This window comes from Microplitis mediator, chromosome 10 (genome assembly GCF_029852145.1).
Source record: "Microplitis mediator isolate UGA2020A chromosome 10, iyMicMedi2.1, whole genome shotgun sequence".
Taxonomy (NCBI): Eukaryota; Metazoa; Arthropoda; class Insecta; order Hymenoptera; family Braconidae; genus Microplitis; species Microplitis mediator.
Window position 1 is genome coordinate 6,382,578 of NC_079978.1, and position 18,655 is coordinate 6,401,232.

An 18,655-nucleotide genomic window follows, 5' to 3' on the forward strand; every position below is an offset into this window, starting at 1 on the left:
ATTTTGTTCTATCTCGTTACCAAAAATACACTTTTATTATTTTTTTATACTAATTTTATTAATACATTCAAATTTAATCTTTTTCACTTCCACTTGGGATAAGACAAGACAAAACGGGTCCCTTTAAATATTTTTTTTATCACACGAGGGCGCATAATGGGCCCCTAAAATTTTTACCTTTTTAATTATTTTTTCATCTGACTTTTTTTGATTGAAAATTTTCTTTCTTGAGCTTTACTTTGTAATTTATTTTGAATTTTTTTAACATTTATATTATCATAAAATAATTATTTGAGGACCTATTTTGCCCCATTCTTTTACTAAAAATTTTTCTCAAAGAAAAAAAATTACGATCCTGAAGTTAGCAGACATATAAATTACGAAAAAAAAAAAAAAAACTAAAAATATACACATGTAGAAAATTTAATAAACTATAGGTGCAATTTTTCAAAATATTTTTTTTTTACAGTTAATCGTTTTTAAAAAAATTCAAAAACTGTCAGACGTCTGCTAACTTTAGTATCATAAAAAGTTTGATAACTGATGCACGTGTCTGCAAATAATGAAATAAATAAAAAAACAAAAAAGTTGACAGTTACTACAATAGTAAAATTACCATAATTCATTGAGTTTAACAGCAAAGTGTAGTAGGAACAAGTAGACTAATGTACGTAAAAAATAATAGGTAGTATGAGAATGTGAATCCGGGGACTTCCCTTGGCCGAGCGACCCATTTGCTAAGTTTTCGCAAGCTCTTTACTCTTGTGTTCTTTCTTTCTCTATTTAACCTCTTCCTCTTCTTCCTCTCTTTTACCTCTCTCACGTACATAACTTGCCCAAGTGACCCACCGTAACTTCTCACTCTCTCCGTTTACTATCTGACCCTCTATATTACCAGATGCTGTCACCAAATTGGTGTCACTGGAACTCTTTTACTCATTCTTCCATTCTCTCACTTGCTCTCACTCTTTCGCCTCTCGCTCAACACAATTTTTGTTGACTACACCCTTTCCAGTAATAAAATACACACAATAAATTAAAATATAAAAAAAAATACTGGCATACTTAATAAATCATTTTATTTTACTTTTTTTTATTTTTCATTTTGGCTCAAACTCAGAGAAAAGAATTTTATAGAAACATGAGTAGAGATAAATTTTTAATATTTTAAGAATGATAGAACGGACAAGTTTTATGAAATATAAAAGTTGTCCCTCACACTAGTCGGAAGACGGAGAGGAAAAAGAAAAAGTGGATAGAAAAGAGATAGATAAAAGTAAAAAGATAAAAGAGTCGAGGGGATCGGTGTGCCGGATACATTGAGCCCGCGTCCATTTCTCAGCACGCGGGACTCGCCGTTCTTTTATCGACGTGCAAACTTCACCTGGAAGTTGGCCCGTCTTATCCCACTAGTCGGATAAATAGGATATACTGCTGGAAAATAAAAGGGAAAGAGAAGGAAGTTTAAAGATACCCATAAAATATGATACTGTGGTCATTTCGTCTTATACAAGTCGTTTCATAAATTTTTTAACACACATATTAATTTTAATCAACTAAAAAAAAAACTGACAATTATTTTATAGAGTAAAAACATTTTTCCAACCCTAATTTTGAAAACTTTCACAGTAGCTGGAAAAAAAATTATTAGGTTGAAAAAATATTTTTATCAAAAGCTGCAGTTTAAAAATTAATTACACAGCTTTGAAACAAATGATACTAATAAAACTAATCAGACAGTTGTCAGTTGATTAAAAAATTTATAACGTTGTCAGAAACCAAACACAGAATGGAATTCAAGTAGAGTAAGCAGGGTAATGGTCAGACACGAGGATAAGCCACGTCAGAAACAGGAAAACACTTGTATGACATTTATCTCACGAAATCCTCACATATCTCAGTTGATATTTGATACGAACTCGGAGCACATCCATACATACATACATACATACATACATAAATTCCCAATGTACTAAGCGATAGCCTTACGAATTTCTATTCTACGACGAACGTTAGACCCAAAGTGTGCCTTTTACCCTCTTTATCTCATCGCCTACCCTGCCCACACTCGCATCTCCCATTATATATATGTATATAGACTGATAGTAGAACACTATAGAGGAAGAGAGAGAGAGAGAGAGAGAGGGTTATGTATGAAAGCACAGCACACTTATCCAACTGGGACGCTCTTGGAATGGATGAGTAGATCGTTAGATTGACGGCCTCAAGATACGTGTACTGTAGTGAGAATATCCAGCTAAGCCGCATCAAAACAATTAGCATCAGCCCCAACCAACTACGGCGAGTTCTAACTTATATACCTCCTACCCACTGCTGTATATATTATATACATGTTGTGTTATTGTATATTGTTTTGTTTGTTATTGTGAGATGAGGATAATGTTTTACGTGTACTTGTTACCCTTTCATCAACTGCTGCAAGTATAATTTCATTTTACTCCCTTGTATTTTGGTGGTAATTCTTTAGTTTAATTACACGTCATAATCACTCGTGGTAATAATGGAGGTTAAATTTTTTCGATATCCCGCTGGAAATAATTTTTTTAAAAATCTGTTATGTAAAAATGTTGGGGTAAAAAATAACGAGCGTTAATTTTCAGCTGTACATTTGTCCTCTGTCTGACAAGTGTTGATTAAATTTATCAAGTGTTTAATTATAAATTATGGGGGCAAAAAATTCTAGGGCAAATAGATATGTACATGCGAAGTGGGTAAAAAAGGGAGGATGAAAGGAAAGAATAATAAAAGTATGGTAAAATATTTCATAAAATTCACGGTGGTTAACCTAGTGAGATTTGATTATAGAACAACCGCGTACCCACGTAAATTGATAAAGTTCAAGCAGTGCTCTTTCAAATACATTTAAAGTTGCTGAACAAGCGGCGGTTTGTACCGTTTGTGAGTATATATATGTAGGTATGCATGTACTTTTTACAGGAATATAAAGAAAAAATAAATGGAACGAACGCCGAAAGAAAAATTGAGCAAAAAAGCTAATCGAGCTGAGCGTATACACGTTTTTAGTTTTTGTCTAAACGAATATTTACTTAAGTAAAATATTGCGAAAGTTTGTGGATAATTTTTCTTGTGATCATTTTTTTTCTAATGTATTTAAGTGACGTGAGTAAGAGAGCAGTTGTACAAATATTAAAATGAAATTATTCTTGTCTCGGTGGTTGAAAAATATGAATTTAATGGAAAACAATTTTTCATTTCGCTTCGGAGTACGCTTGGGAAATAGTCATAATACTTATAACAATAATGATAAAAGAAAATTAAATGTTAATAGTAAACTGTTATGTACCTCAAAAGCAAGTTAACGTGACTCCGAGGTTAAACTTTGTACGTGACTGTGTCACAATCCTCAGTCGCGTCTGATTTATTTTTGGTATCATCTAGAACGCGACTGAGATTTATAATTTTCCCTTTTAATTTTTCCATACAAATTTTTTCTTTGAAACTTAAAAAAAAAAAGTTGTAAATTAAATTGAATTGATTACGTTTGTATTTAACTAAATCTCAAAATAAAATATTTAATTAACAAATTATTTAAATCGGATTACAAAATAACGTAATCATGTTTGTAAACAAAAATTTTTCCACCGAAATATTGGTATAAAAAATAAATAAAAATACGTACCGTTTTGTACTTGTGGTAGTGATGTATGGAAGTAAATAAATTGAGTATGTAGACCGCCAGTGCGTGGGTGTAGGTGGCGGTTAACCTTAAATCCCAACAGAAAGGCGATGACAGTTGTCCCAAAGGCGTGGCGACATTAGGATTTAAAATATAAAATATTTAAAGCCAATAAGTTATTATTATAATAACAATAATCGTCACACGCGACAAGACGTTGAGTCTAATAAGGAACGACTGACATTATCCAGGACTGAAATTACATTAATGTTCATTCGAACAAACTGACAAACTACCAGGGCTTCTCATGAATGAAAACCCCTAAGCAATCACGTATATTTCCATAAATACAGCCCATAATAAAAATATAAATAAAATCCCGCATGGGCGATTTTACTTTTTATTTTTTTACTACTATTTTGTATTATGGTACGAAAGCCAAATAGGCCAGTAGTTAACGTGACCCGGTAACCCCGTGAGCACAAATTTTCTGTAACACACGAATAAACAAAATTCAGTCAACTGACGGCGTCAATGACAGCGTCAATGACAGTGATAATGACAATGACAAGGGCTGTCAAGACGAGAGTCCGACCAACGTCGAACAATCACCAGCACCAAGTGAAACCCAAACTAAACTCGAGCGTATACTCAACTCGACGCAACTCGACTCGAATCAACTGCTAGACTCCGTTAATAACAGGAGGGTAGGCAGCTTTTGCGCCACCGCCGACGCCCTCGCGTTATACTCCTGTAAAAAGGGTGGTCGCTGATAACGCGCCGCCGCTGGAGTCACGTGTCGAGCACGCAAACTCTGTATGCACTTGGTCCATTACCATTAATATATCTATACCACATACTCATACTTCATATACATATATATTAACAAACTTTATATGCGCGGTTCCTTTTAATGCTACACTACTACAATTCAGTGAATGTGTCTTTTATATTACACTGCTCACTCGTTGCTTGCTTGTAAACAATATTTTTTTTTGTATTAATTACTTATCGCTCTAGTTGAGCTCCGACATTAATAACTTAATTTTTTAAGAGGGTAAATTTTTTTTCGAGCAAAACTCGATTTTCGCTGGCGCCCACGCTTTCGAAAACAAATTGATTGGTTTTAATTAATGAATTCATGTTTTATTAACCAGTGGGATTTCAATCGCGGAGCCAAAATTACTTAAACAAACCGTAGACTTGGATTTTTTTTAATTTCAGTCATGCATTTTTACGAAAACACCTTTTTTTAAAAAGTGGGCGCCATGAACAGAATTTTTTGCATTAATCACCAGAAATTTTTATATTTTTGTAAAAATTGATTTAAAATTTTGAAAGTATTATTGAAATATCAGTCAAGTGTCGCAGAAATAATTAAGCTGTCGAATTATTTTTTTTGATGAAAAAAAAAAAAGAAATTAAATACCAAGATTTGGGGCGCATAATAAAAATAACTGAAAAGTGGAATAGAATGAATATTAATAAATATTATAATTCAGTGACAATAAAAAAGTAAATATCAAAAGTTAATTTAAATAATAATAAATAAAATATGAAGCTCCTGTAGATTATATATCAATTTTCTGAAGATTACTTGCTACGTAACATTGAACACATTGAATAAGATTTATTATGTATATTAATATATATGAGAAAATGCACTATGTAATACACATATATATATATATATATATATATATATATATATATATATATATATATATAACTCAGTGTGAATTCTATTTCCACAAGAAAGCCATCGTCGTACATTAAACATCAATGCAATGTGAGGGTTTGTTCTCTCTGTGCTCTGTAAGTCTTAGACCTTCAATATAAGCTACTCAGGATGTTTTATTTTCCCACACTCTCTCAGACTGTATTACAGCAGGCTTTCATCATGAGATCCGCGGAAATTGCAAATCACCCGGACGGAATAAAAAAAAATAACACTCTGCTGCATGCAAGTTTGCGTCCAATGAATATTTTAATAAAACCAAAGATTTGAATTTCAGTAAAGACGAAAGTGGTATCAACAAAAATATAATCGACTACTCAGATGATGTCTGCAGAACATAAATCAATAATTAACAGCAGAGCAAGATTTATTTGGCCAGTATGAGCGCACACATTCGTGTCTTTTATTGGTAACAGTCTGGAGGATCGTTTCTCGGTTTTAGTTGCTGTTAAATTTACCGGTTACTAATGTCAAAGAATCGCGCTCGTAATTTATCCCAGCGACATGCCCGGTAAACGATCGTCCGTACATGACTAGAATTCATGATAAAATTACACACTACTGATAGTTTCACACGTGGGTTTATTATGAACTCATCTAACTCTTTATAGACCGGCAGAAAAGAAAATAAAAAGACCCGAAGAAAAGTCGAGTTCAAGTTTTTGACCCTCCGAGGATTACTGAGACCAAATTGCCCGTTTGTGTAACCGATCCAAAGCTTTCGGCTCATATGTTACATATGTATATGTACAAAAAAATGGAGAGCAAAAATTTTACGAAATCGTGAAAAAAAACTCAATTGTGATTTTAGTCAATTTTACAGAACTGTAACCTACGGGTTTAAAGAAAGTGGAGAGTAAAAATTTTACGAAATCGTGAAAAAAAATTCGTCTATCGGTTGACCCTGTGGGCCAGCCCCAAAACTTCCCTTTGTTTTCGAGCTCAAGGAGCAAATACTTTTGTATGCTATTGTTTTCGAAAAAAACCGTTTTTTAGCATTTCTTACTCCCGCGATATCTCTCAAACAAGTTAACCGAATGAGATGGCTATGGCGGCAATCGACGCATTTTATCAAGTTCTAGAGCTGATTAGATTTGGAAGTCAATCGCTCAAGTCTTTTTTGAGAAATCAATAAAAAACTAAAAAAAAAAATTTTTTTTTTCGTAATTCGCTAATATTTTCGAGTCTACTTGATCAAATGATCTGAAATTTACAGGAAAGTTGATGGCCAACAAGCTCGTTTGATTGCTGCCTTAACCATCCATATTGGTTCATTAGTTGAAAAGTTACAAAAAGTTTACATACACACCCACACACACACACACATACAGACACTCGGACATCATTCTGAAAATAGTCAGAATAGCTTCCTAGGACCTCAAAACGTCGACACCTGATGAAAACTCAATTTTCGAAAATCGGGGTGAAAACAATAACTGCCCGAATTTTTCGAAAATTATAGATTTTTTTAGCGGGAAGTTAAAAAGTATTCTAAGCCATCCCAGCTCGGATTTTTACTAATTTTAATAAACTCCGTTCGTTAGATACGTCACAGTCATATGTAGGTAAAAATAAATCGTAGATTGACCTCGTTTAGTTATTTAATTTCAATGAATCCGGCTGTATAATTATTATTGAACTAGTGCGCGGCGTAGAGGAGAAACAAGTGGTAAAAAATGAGACGTATAAACGCTAAAAAATTATTATTGAGTTATGGATATGTATGAGAGAATGTTAAGATAAAGAGTTAAATATTTAATGTATGACCCTGGATACCTGAATTCCTGAGATATGTCAAAGGTGATTTTAATCCATCGATGCAGTTTCGCGTGTACCGAGAATCTAAATTTTTTTTTAATTTTATTCCACTAAATGCTTTTCACTTAACTTTAGCCTCTGAAAAAACTTTTTCAATTACACCTGCTAAAATGTACTTTTATCTTTTTATTACGTTTTATTTTATTTTTTTTATAGTCTGAATTCTAATGGAATAACTTTGCAGATGAATGACCGTCTTTACCATCGACACCAGATACCATTTAATTGTTATAAAGTTACCATTTTAAATACATCTCTATGAAAATAATCTTGGCTCAAATTATATTTGTTCAACTATTTTTTTTTTTTTTTCTTAAACTACATACAGTTTGGTAAATTTAATTTGGCAAACTTACAAGTTGATGTACTTTTTTTTATTTAATTTTATTTAAACTTTATTTCTAACCAGCCCTTTTAAGAGCTGCGGCCATACTTATACTTGACGGTTCAAGTTAAGGGACCAAAGTTTCCGTGACTCAATAAACGAGTACGACTAGGATATGGATGAGCCAGGGATAAGATGAGGGTGTTGTGAAAAATATATGTCAGGGATCAGGTGAAACGAGAGCTGCTTCCTTACTCGTCTTCACTTTCATCCTCCTCCTCATCCTCATCATCATCATCATCATCATCATCATCATCATTATCATAATCATATATAAACGGAAAAATGAATTAAGATAAGAGCTCAGTAGATAGGAAAGTTTATAAAAATATTTAAGTAACCATCGATGGAATAAATGAATATCATTAATCGAGATAGCTTAAGTTGTGATATAAAACTGTCAGAAATGATAAAAAAATATTTAGATATTAAAAGATCTACTGCATTGATCAGGAATGAACCAGACTTCTGTAGAGAAGTATCGTAAAAAAAAAAAAGAAAATTACAACAAACTGTTCTCATTATTGAGATTGTAAATCGAACGATGCTTGATGAGATAACTCGTCGAAGTGAATAACAACGAGATGGAAAATAGCTTCTTCATCTACAAATATAATTGTGTATTACTTGTGTAAAGTTTATCTGTTATTTTAGAATTGATATTAATTTAAAATTTAATTATTGAGATAGGGTAAAAAATAATTTAAACGTTGCCAAGGTTACCGCGCCAACGATCAAACAAATTTCCACTGGCTCATTCTTCGCTCACCATCGCAACTAAAGTTCTTATACTGATATAAAACTTTTTTTTCTCGGAGGAAAAAGAATTAAAAGAGTTTTTAAATGGAGCCAGGTAACTACCGATTATATCCTCCGGAGAGTAAACTTTTTTTTCAGGCTCTCGAGTCTTGCATCGATGCTCTAGCTATTTATCAGAACACTTTGGTTAATTTTAATGTTCATGTTTTAAATGATAACAACAGTGACAGCAGGAATAATACCAGGTAAATTAATGATTACAGAAATAAGTAGCCTGTGTAATTATTATTATTTTAATTGCAGCAAGCAATTGGATCGATTGGAAATTCTGAGCAAATTACAGGAGGACAGGTAAATTTTAAATAAATATTTGGGTATGGGATCAACTTATTTATTTTTCTAAAAAAAAAAGGATTTCTCAGCCCAAGAAATTTTTTGAACTATAAATTGAAATCAAAAATTTTCTTAGAGTAAAAAAAAATTTTTCGGGACAGGAAAAAAAATTTTTTACGCTAAGAAATTTTTTCTAGTCATAAGAAAATGTATGATACCGAAGATTGCCGATGTCTTATAATTTTTCAACTTTTTTCAAAGCGACAAATTATAAAAAAAAAATATTTTAAAAAATTGCATCTATAGTTTTTTTAATTTTCTACATGTGCATATTTTTAGTTTTTTTTTTTTTTTGTAATTGATTCTAAAAAAAAATCCGAAAATTGTTAATTGTCTACTGACTTCAGGATCATGAAAATTTTTGTCTCCAATTCGTAATTCAAAATATTTCTTGCGCCAAAAAAATCTTCTCTTCTTTATACAAGAGGGTAAAGTTTATTTATATATATATTTTTTATTTTGTTAAGTTTGTACGTGAGAGAATTGTTGGAGGAACTGAAGGAAGAAGTAGAAGCGTCAGGGTCTTATAGTACTCTGATTAAACTGATCGAAAATAATACCTCGAGGGAAAATAATGAAAGGGATATTCTCGTTGATTACGAAAAGGTGCAAGAGGCTGTCAAGAGCTTCCGAAAAACTCTTAAAGAGTTTACGATCGCGCGGAACCGTGAAATGGAAGCCTTGAAAGCCGAACTTATTACTTTGAGGGTATCCACGTTTATGTATCGCCGAGAAATGAAAACCCAAAGAAAATATAATTTAAAAAAAAAAAAAATTTTCATTTTGCGTAAACTATTACAGCAGTTAATATTTTTTAAACTTAACTTTAATTCCGTCACAAAACGCAGATGGAGAAGCAGAAACTTGAGTTGAAACAGGAAATGGAGACGCAGTACGCGAGTGGTTGGGAAAAAGCGCAGTGTGAGCAAAGCTCTCTACGATGTAGTATCATTCTCAAGGGTCTTAACACTTCTCTACAGGATTGGTTAATCCGGGGAAAAAACGAGCGTCGAGTTGCAAGGGAGATCGAGGCTTTTCTCAAACAAAACATTCTTGTAAGCTTTTACAACACTTATTATGCAGTTAACATAAAAAACTAGCTTATTATTATGCCTTTTTTTAATTTTGCCTTTTAAAAATAAATTATTTTTAAACACTAAGTACTTTTATTACGTAGTAATTAAATAATTTAATGAATTTTTTTTTTTTTTTTAGTTTAATGAAAATGCTACAGAACACTGGCAGGAAAAATACAACGAAGAGATAAAAATGTACGAAACGAAAAATAATAATTTGCGCAGCGACATAGAAGTGAAACTAAATACATTGGAGATTCTTGAAGATAAGGTACGAATGTTTTTGACAGACGACTGAGATTACAAGCCCACTAGAACACTAGTACAGGAAGGATATGACCGGTACCTCCCGCAGCTCAAGCTCGTACGAACGTATGTAGGTTCAGATTTCGATTCCTCTTGAACGTTGGCTGGCTGGCTGGCTTTGGATCAGCCACTGCTACTTCTGGCTGTCCTGCACATCCGGAAATCACACGTAGAAATCGATTAAATGCCCACTTCGGGGGATAAGCCAGAGCTTGGGTATTCTAATCGGTAGCTGGCTCATGCAAAATTCATGAAATCAAAATAATAATAAAAAAAAAGGAATAAAAATGCTGCTGGAATATTGCATGTCATTAATTCCTTTCACTCAGTCCGTACGAGCTTGTGCAAAGTACTGTTTTTTAAAATTACGCTTTTCAAATTGTCGGAAGAGAAAATTAATACTGTTATTGTTATTACTATTATTTTTTTTTTTTTTTTGGGAAATGGGATAATTATTAGTTAAGAGTTGAAAAGACTAATAAGTTTAGGAGAGACTAATTTACTTAATATATTTTTTTTTTTAAACTTTTTAGTTTAAAAGTAGACAAGAGTTTATCGATGCATATCTCGCTGAAAAAGAAGCTGCGCGAGTGCAAAAAGAACATGAAGATTACAGGATAAATTGTTCGATTAAGATCCAATCCTGGTGGCGCGGAGTTATGGTACGACGAAAGTTGGGACCGTATCGGTTGGATGAAAAGAAAAAAAAACGACCTACTAAAAGTAAAAAATAAAGTTAAGTAGGTACTGAGTGCACCGTAAGTTTAGTAGAAATTATAATAAGTTGTTTTTAAATATATTAAATAATTATGCCAAGGGTTGATTGTTTATGGCCGATGTTTGAGTTATTAGAAATAGTTGGATAGCTGTAAAAATAATCGATTAATGTTTGTTTAAGTTTAATGGTTTTTTATTTGAGTTGGTTTTTTTTATCGATAGCTGAGTAACGGAGAGCCGAGCCCTTCAGCCAGCTCGAATCTGGCGATTCTGGGTCAAATGAAGAGGGAAAAACACACACGATAGTATTATGTAGTACAGTAGTGGGTGTAAATCACCACCAGGGTGATTCTGGTTTGAACAAGAGTGGTAGAAATACTAACACCGGGATATAAGGGAGAGGCATTGCAATTTCCTGTATGCAACAAACTACTGCAGACTGAATCGAACTATCTGGATCTCCACTCTCTATATCAATGGATATATACATACATTTGTATTGTATATATAGATTAAACGTTTCACATTATCTGTAAATGAAAATATTTTCTACTACATACAATTTTAATTTTATTTTTAGCTCTTCATTCATAAAATTTTTTGATGATAAAAAAAAAATTATTCATTGCAATGAATAAAATTAATTTTCAGTAATTTTTTTTTTTTGTTTATTAAAATTTTTAATAAAGCCCCTGGATATTTTAATTATAAATAATAATCAATTAAAAAATTAAACGTGAAGAGTCAGTTTTTCAAACCGGGTTTAAATAATTATGAGTGTAAATGTAACTGACAATAAACAATTTTTTTAATTTTTGAATAAATATATAAATATGAGAAAAAAAATAAAGAAATTCGTATTTAGATAATTGAAAAATAAGCGCGCGCATTTTTTTAATTAATTAATTTATTTATTTAAAATTTATAAATTGTCTGATGTTTGCTGCATTCACACTCATATTTTATTATTGCTGGTATATATTATTAATGTATAGGTAGATTACTAGCAATATTAATTTAAACCCGGTTTAAAAAACTGGCCCTAAAATCCCGATAAAAATATGTACCTGAAGATTGGAACGTTTTTCACCCAACGAAAATGAAAATAATTCATGAAATTTGTGTCTAAAGGCGACTTAAGGGGTAGTTGGAGGTGGCCTGTCATTTTCGGATGACGTGTGAAACATTTCCGAAATCTAGATCCAGTAAATTTTTTACTTTTCATTTCTTTTTTCTTATTTTCGTTCCGCGAAAAACGTTCCCATCTTCAGATACATATAAAAATTTATTTTTTACATTTAATTTGCAGTAAATATTTTTACAAGCATTCTTAAAAAAAACTTATAATTTCTTACATTTTTCCCGCCGTATTTCTAATGATAGTAAAGTTAGCGGGCATCTGAAAATTTATAAAACTTTGAAATAATAAATTAAAATGTTTATAAAATAAAAATAAAAAAATGCATGTTTAGAAAATTAGAAAAAAATTCAGTACATGCATTTTTTTAATTATTCAATTTTTTTACATGTAATAAAAAAACTGTCGTATCTCTGCTATATTTGCACTCATGTATTTCTAATGGAAAAAAACTTGAAATTATAATATTTAAAAGTTAAAAAAAATTAACACAACTATAAATTATAATTTATCAATACTAGATATATTTATCAAACCGACCGGTACATAAATTTAAAATTACCTCAACCTATTAAATTAGTACCGCGCAAACTCACTCACGTCGCCCTGGTCGTATTTTCTACAGCACATCCAGGAAAAATCCGACAAAATAATAATTTAAAAAAAAAAATCAACAATAGTAAAAAAACTAAACATTAAATCGCCAGAAAAAAATAATAACAAAAAAAAAATTCCCGTATAAAAAGTAAATTTCAAATAAATCGGAAACTTAGCGTCTGTTGGCGCGAACGCGCCGCCATTTTATCGAATACTTGATCACGAACATAAAATCATTGCAGGTTGTCACCACCAAGTAAATTCATCTAACCAACATCTCATCATTCACTAAAAAAAAATAATCACCAGTTATTATTTATAATTAATGACAATAATGTAAGTACTACACATTAATAACGTACGTTAATAAAATATTGTGTCGTGTGTTTGACAACAAATGTCCGAGCCTATGGCAAGGGACTTCCGTTTATAATCGAACAGGAACAGGAAGTTCATCTCTCGTCAGTATTCTCAGAGATGGCTAAATAAAAACATCCTGTACAAATCATATTTTCGAATAAATAACAAATAATTATTGTTAATATTCAAACTATTTTTTATAACAATCGATATCTATAATAATTATTAATTAACAAATAAATATCACAAGTATTCAAATGATGACAGTCGATCATAAATTATCAGAAGCTCTGTTCTATTTTTGTTTTACAATGACACCTGACAAATATTTTATTAAGTTCTTTCATAAATTTAAATCTAAGAAAAAAGTAAATAAATAAATAAAACAAGTGGTTTTTTTTTATAGTTTATTATTTTGAATGAATTTATGAAGAATCATGCAAGAGGCTATTTGTGCTGATGATATTGAGCCATTTGATGGTGGGACGTTTATTCCAGTAAGTATTTTGTTGCTATTTAATTTTTGCATGGACTTGGAAGTCAGTTTATTAATTATTGAGTTCATTAAAATAAAACAGGTGGAGTTTCTTTACTGTGACAATTCACAGAAATTGGTGGCAAGACAAACTCAGTCTCAAGATGCATCTTCCATAGTACAATTAGGACAACTTTTACTGAGCCATGCTGCTGCTGGTAACACTGAGACGATACGATGTCTTATGCGACGTGGTGCTCCATTTACGACAGACACTGTAAATATTATTTGTTTTTTTATTAATAATAAGATGAAAGTCCTAGTACCTGATCACTGCAGGGTATGGAAGTTTGTGCTCAACAATAAGAATAAAAGAAAAGAATTCGCAGAAATTTCCCTGTATCAAAATGACCAAGAGGAAATTCACGTGAATTAAATTAAAAGATATATTCAAACATCGAATGTCATAGAAGAACGTCGAAATTGAGGCTGTGAGAAAAAAATGTCAATAAGACAATCAGCAAGACAATTGTCTTACTGATGGTCTTGCTAATTTTCTTGCCGATCCACTGAGAGAACAATTTATTTGAGCCAAATAAAATTTGTTTCAGGCAAATAAATCCCATATTTGAATGGACCTAATCAATACTTATTTGAGAAAAATATATGGTTCATTTGAATGAATTAACGATTTGTTTATAGTTAATAAATCTGTATTTGAATGGTGGCACTGTAGCGCCATTTGTTAGCTACAAACAAATATATATTTGAATAAAATAAATGATTTTGTTCAGTCAAATGAATCTATTCATTTGGCTCAAATAAATTGTTCTCTCACTATCGTCTTGCTAATTGTCTTGCTGTCGAATTCTTTTCGTTTATTCTTATTGTTGAGTACAAACTTCCGTACCCTGTTGATTAGAGACTTAGTACCCGATACTCATGTATTTGTATATCTATATTTAGTCAAATTTAGTATATGTAAACATACAATTCATGGTGATCGAGTACTAGTTCCCTAATAAAGTACTAGTACTTTTACCTTAAAGACATCTTGGAATATGTAATTCATTTATTGATTTTCTATGGAAATTTTAGCTGGGAACAAGTGCACTGCACTTAGCTGCCCAGAGTAATCGTTTAGAAACGGCTGAAGTTTTATTGAAAGCTGGAATTTCTCGAGACGCCAGAACTAAAGTTGACAGGACACCTTTGCACATGGCTGCGTATGAGGGTCATCACGAAATGGTTCAATTACTGATCAATTATGGTGCTGATGTCAATTGCAGAGATATGGTAATTCTTGGCGCTTAATTATTTATTATTTACAGCAAATTAAATTAACGGGCTTGGGTACTTTGATACTGAAGCTTTGGCGGTCGGAAAGTTATTTTATTCAGTAAAGCCACCATCAGCTTTGTGATTATGTCGATAATTAATTAATTATTGGATAGTTTGTACTTGAACCAGGCAACATAAAGACATTTTATGCCACCAGGGCTTCGGTAATAAAGGATCTGTCTTGGTATCAAAGTATTCAAGTCTTCGTCTTGGTTATAAAATAAATAGTTAATTTTGATTGGATTTTTAATTATAAGCAAGTAAATAATTTATTTTATAATTGAATCAGTTAAAAATGACACCACTGCACTGGGCGGTAGAACAAGGACACCAGGATGTAATCCAATTACTTTTAGAAAATGGAGCAGATCCAAATGCTCTGAGTAAATTTCAAAAAACTCCAGTTAGTCTTGCATACGAACGCGGTAGAATCGATTTTGTAAGTTTGCTTCAACAAAAACGTGACTTTATCAACGTACAGCCTCATCCGAGTCCTGTTAATCCGGAAACTGAGCAAGCTACTCACAGTCTCGTCAAAATGGAAGGAAAAGAGCAAGGGAATAATGAACAGCAGCAGCAGCAGTATGACATTCATCAACAATTTAATTCACAATCACGTAAAATTCCTTCAGGCAATTAAATTATTTACTGAATTTATAAATTATGATAAACTATAATTATTCATTTTTAAATAACAATTTACAGTTCAGTCACCCAAGAAACAAAAAATGGTCTTCCAACAAATCCACGTTACTCCCGCGAGTGATGAAGAGGAAGACAGAGAAGCTGAAATAGAAGAGCGTATAAATAGTATTGAAAATAGTACTTTTAAAAAGCACAAAGATTTAAATGCCTTTGGCAACATTGAGCAGCCATTGCAGTGGCTTCAAACTCATGGTATAACAATGATACCCGTTGATAACGACTCGAGTATTGTGGAAAATGCTATGGAGAGCGGCCGGACCGTTGTACTGACGGGTAAATAATGATTTTTAATCATTAATAATAAATTTAATCACAGTTACAAAGATATAAATGGTTATTATTTACACTAAAAAATTCGGAGTGATTACAGATTTTATCTGAATTTGAATTCAATCGGAGTTCTGGAGTTTAAAAAAAATCACTCCGTACGGAGTAAACAGGGAGTTTTTTTTTAGCCCAATGATTTCAGAGTGACGCGGATTTTATTTTGATTCGGAGTTTTAATATTAAAATAAACTCCCCTTCGGAGTGAGCACTACTCCGAGGGGATGAAATAAGTAAACAATCATCCGCTTCACATTCACTCCGGATTTACTCCACTATCACTCTGCTCATTTTTTACAGTGTAATGTTTATTCTAATTATTATAAAACGTTTCTTTAGTTTTCCAAGTACTGAAAGACAAGAAAATTATAAAATTAAATTTTACCACCTGTAAAAAATTTTTTCTTAAGGCCATTCTCAGACAGTGTTCCCCATTTTTTTTAAATTTTCAATGACTTTCATCAGTTGTAAGTGTATCAAAATTTGATCAATTAATTCAAAAAAGATTCAAGTATTAATTGAAAAAAGGATAACGTAGTCGTAATTTCGCTGAAATATTGATTTAAAAAAAATTACTTACAGTTGATATCAATTGGGAGTTTTAAATGAAATTTGATAAATAAATTTTACCCTACAAAATTCGAATTATAAAATTGATATGACGATTTTACTGCAATTTATTTACTTAAAAAAGTTGGGAAACTAACGAAATATTTAATAATAATCGGAACAAACATTCTATTCTTGTAACTGTAATTAAATTTTACCAATTACTGTTGAAGTGGATATGAATCAGCGTAATTTTAATTATCATGTTTAATAAAATTAATAAAAAAAATTTTTTAAATTTACAGAAGCCGGTAAATTAGCTTTGAATTTAACAAGAACACAATCTCTGGGTCTCAAGAGGATACACGTTAATTCAAAAAAAAATTCTCCACGTAAAGTGATAGCGATAAGAGCTGATCAATTGACATCTTCATTGACATCCAGAGGGCCGAATATTTTAAAAAGAAGTAGTGATAATAAACCCGGTAAAATTTATCTGACGCCTGTTACTAATAATCTACCAGTAAAAACTGATAGAAATTCATTATCTAAAATGTATAACAAGGTAACTAAGATATTATATTTATCGAATAACTAAATTTATAACTATATATTTTACTGATAATTTATTTTAAATTATTTAATAGAAAAATCCAATACCCGTGGGCAAAATAAAAGAAATAGAAGAGCCAGTAAATCCAGTTGTCCTTCAGCTAGATGATGATGTCGAGGAAATAACAGAAGCCGTTAATCCTAACGATAATGGCATAGAATTATTGACAGACGTTGCGACGTTAAACAAAAAATTAATTGAAACTCGGAGACAAGCCGCCGAATATCAAAAGCAATTTGAACTTAAAGCTGAGGAGGCGAAAATTCTACAGCAACAACTCCAGGATATTATGGCCGCCAATTCAGCAAAGTGATTTTATTGTTAAGTGTTAATTATTATCGATTATAATAATTACTATCATTGATACTTAGGGTAAAAAGATATATTTTAATATGACAATGAGAGTTTTTTAAATTACCGAATTAAGAGAAAGAGTGCTGAGGAAATTATAAAATTTTGTTGTCCCAATATTTGTTTAATCTATTGATGTAAATATAATAATTAGGATAATTAAGTGATCGATGATTACGAATCATCATAAGGTGCGTGAAAATAAATTTATAAATTTAATGTTTAAATAATGCGCCTGCTACTGAATTAAATTTAATCACAGCTTCGCATGTACAGAGTGCCAATAATTATTTTTTACTTAAAAATTAATACTTATTACAATTATAATTACAATCATAAATATCCGTCTGTCATTAAAAAAATTTTTATACAGCTTAAATATTTATATTTTAATTAAAATAATAATAATATGCTTAAATTAAATATCTAAATATCAACATTTTAACTTTGTATAAACCAAGATTTAAAAATCAGCTTTCGTTGATAATATTAATTACAATTAACTACTAATACTAATTATAAATATTGTTAATAATTAAAAAAAAGCATTTATAAAATATTTTTCTACATCTTTAAAATAGAAAAAAATTTTACGTGGTTGTAAAAAAAAATAAAACAAAAAAAATGAAAATTTCGCAAATAAAAAATTAATAATTAATTAATAAAAGGTTCTCATTTGTAAAATAAATATCAATTAAAATCCCGCGCAAATTACAATATGTATTTATGTGTGGATTAATTTTATTATCGAGAATGAGTTTGATAGCCAGAGGTTGAGAACCATGATCGCAGTTTCCTCGCTCGATAACTTACGGAAGCAGTTACGAAAGTCCATAAACCCGTCGCAGTCTCTCCTCAGTAATTACGATCCTCTTTACTCCGTCTTTCAACCGGGAGGAGTTGTATAGTTTAGTGGTTCACTAGTGAGAGCGGAGCGACTGTACATATGTGAGCAAGTACTCTACAGTTTATGTACCTATAGAACACAACGTAAGTAAGGGGAGAGAGATAATCTCTTGGCGTCGCGTCGTCTCTACATTTTCTGTCCTTGTCAACTCCACGGTTTTAGTTTCGGTGTTTGTGTAGCGTCTGCTGGTAGATGGCCCAGAGCAGGACGGAATTACAGATCACAGTAGTAGTGTGCTGGTTAAATGGAGTTTGTGTTGAGTATCCATCAGCTATTGGAGATCGGAGTACGTAAGACTAAGACGTAAGACCTAAGACATAAGTCTCCAGTCGACATGAACCTGCTAAGAGACTAGAGGAACTGCCATGTCAATGCAAGGATAAGAGGTAAAGAGAATAGACTCGGTGATGATGTCGATGTATGTATAGGTATATACTTATATATG

At 31.5% G+C, this 18,655-nt stretch overlaps 3 protein-coding genes and 1 long non-coding RNA gene across 6 annotated transcripts in view; 2 read left to right on the forward strand and 2 right to left on the reverse strand.

The window, feature by feature from the left end:
* The window catches only part of LOC130675794 (acetylcholine receptor subunit alpha-like), a 61,520-nt gene extending 57,151 nt beyond the window's left edge, over window positions 1-4,369 (reverse strand). For both annotated transcript variants that reach the window (XM_057481653.1, XM_057481652.1), the window contains exon 1: window positions 3,662-4,369. The gene's annotated coding sequence lies outside the window, so the exon portion shown is untranslated. The remainder of the gene's footprint in view (window positions 1-3,661) is intronic.
* A 3,989-nt stretch (window positions 4,370-8,358) lies between these two features.
* LOC130676001 (dynein regulatory complex protein 9-like) lies at window positions 8,359-11,198 on the forward strand. The gene is made up of 7 exons (XM_057481948.1): window positions 8,359-8,603; window positions 8,662-8,709; window positions 9,219-9,459; window positions 9,600-9,806; window positions 9,967-10,098; window positions 10,667-10,873; window positions 11,073-11,198. Exons 1-6 carry the CDS (start codon window positions 8,443-8,445, stop codon window positions 10,865-10,867), a joined length of 990 nt encoding a protein of 329 aa, XP_057337931.1. The 5' UTR covers window positions 8,359-8,442; the 3' UTR covers window positions 10,868-10,873; window positions 11,073-11,198.
* Window positions 11,199-11,251: 53 nt separating this feature from the next.
* Window positions 11,252-13,140, reverse strand: LOC130676002 (uncharacterized). Its single transcript, XR_008991368.1, has 4 exons — window positions 12,948-13,140; window positions 12,551-12,873; window positions 12,206-12,249; window positions 11,252-11,380 (listed from the first exon to the last, which is right to left on the reverse strand). It is a non-coding gene; the product is annotated as an uncharacterized LOC130676002 (long non-coding RNA).
* Window positions 12,715-17,801, forward strand: LOC130676000 (GA-binding protein subunit beta-2-like). 2 transcript variants are annotated; one of them, XM_057481946.1, is made up of 9 exons: window positions 12,715-12,733; window positions 12,828-12,921; window positions 13,352-13,442; window positions 13,524-13,697; window positions 14,519-14,716; window positions 15,051-15,393; window positions 15,467-15,739; window positions 16,645-16,904; window positions 16,987-17,800. In XM_057481946.1, exons 3-9 carry the CDS (start codon window positions 13,383-13,385, stop codon window positions 17,263-17,265), a joined length of 1,587 nt encoding a protein of 528 aa, XP_057337929.1. In that variant the 5' UTR covers window positions 12,715-12,733; window positions 12,828-12,921; window positions 13,352-13,382; the 3' UTR covers window positions 17,266-17,800. The 2 variants fall into 2 exon arrangements, with proteins under 2 accessions (XP_057337929.1, XP_057337930.1); XM_057481947.1 differs by lacking the exon at window positions 12,715-12,733 and having other exon boundaries at window positions 12,787-12,921; window positions 15,051-15,378; window positions 16,987-17,801.
* Window positions 17,802-18,655: the final 854 nt, after the last annotated feature.